The sequence below is a fragment of the Leptosomus discolor genome, chromosome 12, assembly GCF_034619465.1.
Source record: "Leptosomus discolor isolate bLepDis1 chromosome 12, bLepDis1.hap2, whole genome shotgun sequence".
Taxonomy (NCBI): domain Eukaryota; kingdom Metazoa; phylum Chordata; class Aves; order Leptosomiformes; family Leptosomidae; genus Leptosomus; species Leptosomus discolor.
This window is the reverse complement of record NC_141402.1, coordinates 1,621,947-1,628,821: the sequence shown is the minus strand read 5'-3', so window position 1 is coordinate 1,628,821 and position 6,875 is coordinate 1,621,947. Positions and strand designations below refer to the sequence as shown.

The following is a 6,875-nucleotide window of genomic DNA, read 5'->3' as shown; positions in this document are numbered from 1 at the left end:
TCAAAGCCTGGAGAGATGCGGCACCAGCTTCCGCACCCACAGCCTCCTCGGGGCCCCCTTCACCTCCTTGTTCCTCAGGCTGTAGGTGAGGGGGTTGAGGGTGGGGGTCAGGACGGTGTAACGCGCTGAAACCAGCTTCGCCTGACCCCGCGCGCCCGCCTTGCGAGGCCGGACGTAGGCGAGCAGCCCCGGCACGTAGAAGACGGTGATGGCAGCCAGGTGGGAGGCACAGGTAGAGAAAGCTTTAAGCCTCCTCCTGGCCGAAGGGCTCTGCAGGATGGTGCAGAGGATGTAGGCGTAGGAAACCAGCACCGTCAGGACGGATCCTGCCACGTTAAACGCGGCGTTGGAAACCTGCAAGAGCTCGTTTGCGCCGGCGTCGGAGCAGGAGAGCTGCAGGAGGGTGGGCAGCTCGCAGAAGAAGTGGTTGATGCTCCTGTCCCGGCAGAAGGACAACTTCCCCGCCAGGACGGTGTGCACCAAGGAGGTGAGGAAGCCCGTGGTGTACACCAGCGCCGTCACGCCGCTGCGGTGCGCCCTGGACGTGGTGGTGGGGTAGAGCAGCGGCTTGCAGACAGCCGTGCCTCGGTCGTAAGCCGTCACCCCCAGGAGGAAGCACTCGCAGACGATCAGAGCAACGAAAAAATAGATCTGGGCAAAGCAACCCCAAAAAGAGATGTGGCTTCTCCCCAGCAGGAAGGTCTCCGGCGCTTTGGGGACGATAGTGGAGGAAAGGCAAAAACCTATGAAAGAAAAGTGGGTCAGGAAGAAATACACGGGGGTGTGGAGCTGGGGGTCGGCGTTGGTTAGCAGGATCATCGTCAGGTTCCCCAGCACCGTTGAAACGTACAGGGATAAGAAAGTGGTGAAGATGGTGGTTTGTAGCTCTGGGGCGTCAGAGAAGCCCAGGAGGATGAAACCGGACAAAACAGTGAGGTTTCCCCCCTCCAGCATCTCCGTAAGATGAATTTGCATGGAAATAAAATGAATCAGTGAAATAAATCCCTAAGAGAGTAATGCGGTGGAACCGTCGGAGTTTAATCCGTAAGGTAGGTGCAATAGAAAATGGTGGTTTTGGGGTTTTTTTTTAGAAAAATCCAAGGCAACTCTGTGTCTGCCTGCAGCCCAAGCTTGCGAGTCCAACAGATGAAGGAGCTAATTACACAGTCGGATATTAAAACAGAATAATTCTGCCGTGACTTATATGCACTGTGCTAATGATAGGCTAAAAAATACCAAAATGTTTACCAAAGTGTAAAAAAAAATGAGGTAAAACAAACACATTCCAAAATATGGAAAACAGGGAAGATTGGTATTCTCACTGCTGATTTCTGGAAATTTAAAGATAGTTTTTCTTTCTTTTTTCTTTTCTCAGACTGGGTCGGGGCTCTTCTGTGGCCTCGTTAGTTCTGGTGCAGCCTTCGCGTCGTGAAGCAAAGCCGTGCGCTTGAAATGGTGGGGGTGGGTATTTTTAATTTCTAAATGTACCTACTTTCGAAGAAAAACCCCTGCGTGTGCCGGCTGGGGCACTGTCTCCGGCGCGGCTTTGCTGTGCTTGCAGCGAGCTTTCTCTGACCAACTCAAACATCCACGTAAAGGTGTTCAAACAGATCATCTCTAAACCAACCTTTCTGCAGCTTCAGCTTGGATATTCCCGTCCTCCCCCCCCATTCAGCCCCTCCACGGGTGAATTATGGGATGGCAGATCTATCTACAGGTGGCTACGTCTCAGCTGAAATGCCCCTCGATCCGTTGTAGGTGGGGTCAGGAGCGTGGGGGTTGTTTTAGAGCAAACCTCCTAACCCCTGCCGGGGCGCTGGGGTTCACGCCGTGGATGCTCTTGGAGAGCACGGACGAGCTTCCTTTCGGCGCAGCTCCATCCCGGCCACGAAACAGCGTCTGCTCCCCCAGAACAGGCTGAATTAAAAAAATACAGCCGGCAGCAGTGAGTGCAGGAGGGCAATTTAAGTCCCAGCGCCGCTCGTTTTACTCCACCGACCTCAGATCTTCTTGGTCAACGTCTCCTGGTGATGGAGGCGTAGTTGTAGCTCCGTCTGGACGACCTGTACGCTTCAAACATGCATTTTTCTCTATTGACAGCAATTCCGTCGCTGGGATTATATGGATTGTGTCCCAGAGGGGCGCATTTCCATCCCATAGAGGCAGCCTGTGGTCACCAGCTCATCGGTGAACCTGCAGCCCTGGAGAGGACGATCGTACCTGAAACAGCTTCACGGTTAAGAATGTGTGGCGTATTACAAAATATTTGAAGATTAAATATTAAATAAATTCTTTAAAATGTTTGAAATCTTGCCAAGTGCAGATGGAGCTACTCCTGAGCGTGAGCCCTTGCTGCAGGGCTTCACAGAGCAGAAGCTTTTATTCTGAATTTTCCTCTCATCTCCACAGGCATGCAGGGAGCTGGCTGCTGTTCAGCCGTAGGGACACGATGGAAGAATTAATTAGGCTTTGTTTGTTTGTTTAAGCTTGCCAACTGGTTGTCTGAATGCGGCTATTAAACCAAAAAAATTACTGCTGTAACATGAAATTTTAAAAAAAAGCGAATCTGTCCCCTGTAACTTGTTACACCAAGTCCAGCGCCCACGAAAAGGGGCTGGTGCACATTTTTCCGGTGTTAATCCGTGCCGCTGTCTTGGTTTTTTTTGCAAGATGAAGTCAACGAACAGCTGAAGAGAGAAACCGGTCGAGTGACGCCGAAGCGAAGCGCTGTGAGACGCGTTACGGGGTAAGGGATAACGCAGCGAGCGGCCAAGCACCGGGCCGGGTCTGCTCGTACCTCCTGCGCTTAACAATGTGGCCAGCCGCGCGAGAGGCAGCACGGCAAGCAGCTGGAAACGTCGAACCCTTCTGTGCCCGCCCGGTTCGAAGGAAAGGGGTGGGCGGACGCGGTGCCGGCAGCTCCCTGGGAAGCCCATCCGAGGGGCCGAAGCCGCAGCGGGAGCGGAGACGCTCGGGAGCAGGTCACCCAGGCTGGCTGGCGGAGGGGTTTTATCCCAGCCGGAGCGTGGCCTCAGGTGTTTGTGCGAGCCGCTCTCCCTCAGGACCTTCCTCAGCTCAGCGTTAGGCCGTTCTGCTCAGCAAAAGCCCCTTTCGATCCTCCCCCTGCGCCCCCAAAACCTTTCTGGCTGCACCAGGACCAGCTCTCTTGCGGAGACCCACCCAGGCTGCCCGTGCCACCGCCTGGTCCTTCAGAAAGACAAGTCCAGGGCGGTTTGCTTTTTATTTATCCAACTATCACAAACTTCTCTGTTTCACCGGGGAAGCCCTTTGCTACCGACGGGGAAAGCTGACGGACCATCTAACGTTGCGTTGAAGGATCCTGAGAACAAACCCGACGGAGCATCTGCTGTGTGAATGGTTTGGGCACGGCCATGGGGAGTCCTCTCCAGCAGAGAGTTTTATTTCCACACGCTTTACTGGTGACGCAGTTTGCTCAAAAGCACCGTTTGACGCAGCGGCTTTGAGGGTACAGCAGAATTAACTCCGATTTGCCAGGTTTACTCGGATGAATCCTGAGTGCCAGCGTTTCCTGAAAGCTTCGGCTTAGATGAGCGGACGTTATAAATACGTATGTTTAGTACAAATATGAAATGATCACTTTGTCCCAGACATTTAGAAAGCACAAAGGATGGGGCAGATGAAAGGGAACACCAAGCTATGGAAGTGTGGGGAAGCAAGGTGGAGAAGTGTATAGATGGCTTTAGATGTTTTCAGTGTAGATCTGGTTTTCTGCTGGAAAGCACCAGATTATTAGTCCTGGAAATGGGTAGAAAAGGATTTCCCTGTGGTTTTTGATTTCTTTCTTCCCCATTTGGTACTGGGTTGAAACCAAGGCTTGTGAAGTGGGAAAAGCAACGTAACAGAGGGGGAAAAACAACCTTCATTCAACCTGGGGGCAAAAACCCAAGAGATTTTAAAGATTATTTCAAAAAAATACGTGGAAGGCAAAATAATCCACGAAGGATACCTGCTTGGGTAGGGTGTGCGTCTGCAGGGTGAATAACACAGCTTGAAATCCCAGACCCAGGCAGCTCGGTGTCGCACTTGCTCCATCTCCATCGTAAGGCGACTCCACGCCACCAGCACCTTGGCCGTTGGGGGGAAAGGAAGACCCAAAATCCTCCCTCCCGCCAGCGCTCTGGCTCTTTACGTGCCACAGCAGAGCAGAGGCTCAAATACGACTTGTCCCCGTTTACTGTGAGTGCTCTGATGACCAACGCCCCATCGCAGCGTTGTTTCACGTGACCTCGCTTTGTCTCTGGAAGTAAAACTCCTGGAAAAATCAATCAACATCCTCCGAATACCGGGAACATCACCGGAGGACGTTCGTTAATATAAAAGGTGAGCGGTCAGACACTAGCTGGTTTGGTGTCAGCAGGGCAACGCCGCCACCTGCATTCTCCCTTTGGCTCTCTGAAGCCTGAAATGAAGTAGATTGTTACATTTTAGTAATATTTAAACTATAAGTAATAGTTATTTCAGGTCGTATTTCAGTAACATTTACTTCGGATAACAACTTTCTGCCCCGTACACGGTCACTCTCAGGTCTCAGGCTGCAGCTGGAGAATGTCCCATCCCTCCTCACACAGCCCGCAGCCTTGGTTCAAGGAGAAAAGCGTTTTCCCCGTGTCCTGCTTCCAGGTGCGTTTAGTCCCTCCTTGAAGGTGCGACGTCTAACCCTTCTCACCACGGCAGGGTGGCCAGGAGCCATGGGTGGACAAGGAGGAGAGGACTCTACCTTTTGCTTTCCTCATGGCCTTCTTCATGTCCGTGTTTCTTAGGCTGTAGATGAGCGGGTTCAGCATGGGGACTACGACGGAGTACAGCGTGGAGACCACCTTGTCATGCTCCAAGGAGCGCCCGGAGCCCGGGTGCAGGTATATGAAGACGGCGCTGCCGTAGTACAAAACGACAGAGACAAAGTGAGAGGCACAGGTGGAGAAGGCTTTGTGCCGACCGGCCGCGGAGCGGATCTGCAGGACAGTGGAGAGGACCGACAGGTAGGAGACCAGGATGAACACTGTGGTGCTCAGGATGTTGAACCCCACCACGGCAGAAACCACCGCCTCGTTGGCATGGGCGTCAGAGCAGGAGAGGGCCAGCAGGGGTGGTCCGTCGCAGAAGAAGTGATTGATCCTCTTGGATCGGCAGAACGGGAGACGAAATATGGAAACCGTGTGTATGGTGGAGCTGATCACACCAGCTAAGTAGGCACCAGCCAACATCCCAACGCAAAGCCTCCGGGACATGACCACAGAGTAGAGCAGGGGGTTACAAATGGCCATGTAGCGATCGTAAGCCATGGCAGCCAGCATGTAGCACTCGGTGGTGGCACAGGTTGCAAAGGAGAAGAGCTGAGTGGCGCACCTGACGAAGGAAACAACCTTCTTCTCCACTAAAAAATTCCACAGGGCTTGAGGGATGATGGTAGAGGAGTAGCAGACGTCCAGGAGAGACAAGTGGCTTAGGAAGAAGTACATGGGGGTGTGTAGGCACGAATTGATTCTGATTAATGTAAATACTACCAGGTTTCCTATTAGGGTGACCGCATAGATGGCAAGGAATAAGACAAAGCACATCACCTGCAGGTCTTCTCGGTTCGTGAAGCCCAGGAGAATAAACCCAGGCGCAAATGTGTCATTGTCTTCAACCATACTGAATATATAAGCAGCTCAGCTGCTTTATGTCTTTCAGATGGAAATGCTTAATAGGCCCAAACCTGTCAATAATGTTAAGAATGTCGATTGTTGCCTATCAATCGGTTACACCACTTTAAGTCACTGCAAGGTAAATTCTCTTTGAGAGAGGAAAACCTCAAGTTCCCGAGGCCAGTCTCCCCATCCAGCCTTAGTCAAACACATCCAACCACCAGCAGCACGCTTGGAAGCACGTGGATATTTTAAGGGAAGGAAGGAGGGCAATAACATACCAGAATAAAGCATGAATAGATTGCAGGGCTTTCTCACAGGTCCTCTCAAGCCGTTTACGCGTGGAAGTCCATGGTTTTCACAGTAACTGCTGGGAAAATGAAATTATTTCTCATCTTTTGAGCGCTCCCCGTCCAGTGTGAGTACATGAGGAATAAACATCCTTGTTTCCCAGGAAGGTGTCTTCTAGATGAAAGCACTGGAAAGTGCGACTTTCCTTAGTGTAATTTTCCCTTGCGTAGGACGGTGCAGAATAAGAGCCAGGATTTGTCTCACCTCACTTTGCTTCAGCCATGATGCCTAACTTGGAGCTAAAAGATAAATTCAGGTTCTTTCTCTCTGCTCGCCAGGGAGAAATCAGCAGCTCCTAGGATCACACTCTACGACAGATAGAATGAATAAACATTGATTTTTTTCCTGGATAACATTAATCATCTCTTGACAGAGTTACACCAGAGAGCAAAGCAGGAGTGAGTGCTGCCTGGCACCTGACAAACAGATCCAAACTCCAAAGTCATAATTATTTGCTGACCCTTTGCCGAAGGGGTGAGGTTCACCTCCAGCTCCAGGCATCTCCTTTCAGCTGTCCTGTGAGCAACATGTCTGGTCTCTGGTGTTATTAATGGGGGGATTTAGAGCCGCTTTCCACTGTCCACGTGGAGACGCCGGAGGCGAAGCAGCGCCTGAGACATCCGCACGGCGCTGGAAGACGCGTTACTAATAATGAAAATCGAGCTGTTTGGGTCTGGGGCTGAATCCTCCCCCAGAGGCATCCTCCACCTGCCTAGGTGCAGACATCTACCGCCGTTGGAGAATTGACCGGAATTTCGCAATTAACTAAGGCTCCCCCTCACTTTCTCTTGCTTGACAAGCCGAGTGCTTTGCGTGGGGCAATCCAAGACGTAGATGTGAAACCCAGGAGGCGTG

The 6,875-nt window shown here is 51.7% G+C and overlaps 2 protein-coding genes across 2 annotated transcripts; both read right to left on the bottom strand.

Annotated features, from left to right (window-relative positions):
• On the bottom strand, positions 1-954 carry LOC104349808 (olfactory receptor 8I2). The gene has a single exon (XM_009955450.2). The coding sequence runs from the start codon at positions 952-954 to the stop codon at positions 1-3; it is 954 nt and encodes a 317-aa protein (XP_009953752.2).
• A 1,060-nt stretch (positions 955-2,014) lies between these two features.
• Positions 2,015-5,675, bottom strand: LOC104349809 (olfactory receptor 5AP2). The gene is made up of 3 exons (XM_009955451.2): positions 4,709-5,675; positions 3,959-4,107; positions 2,015-2,167 (listed from the first exon to the last, which is right to left on the bottom strand). Exons 1-3 carry the CDS (start codon positions 5,673-5,675, stop codon positions 2,015-2,017), a joined length of 1,269 nt encoding a protein of 422 aa, XP_009953753.2.
• Positions 5,676-6,875: the final 1,200 nt, after the last annotated feature.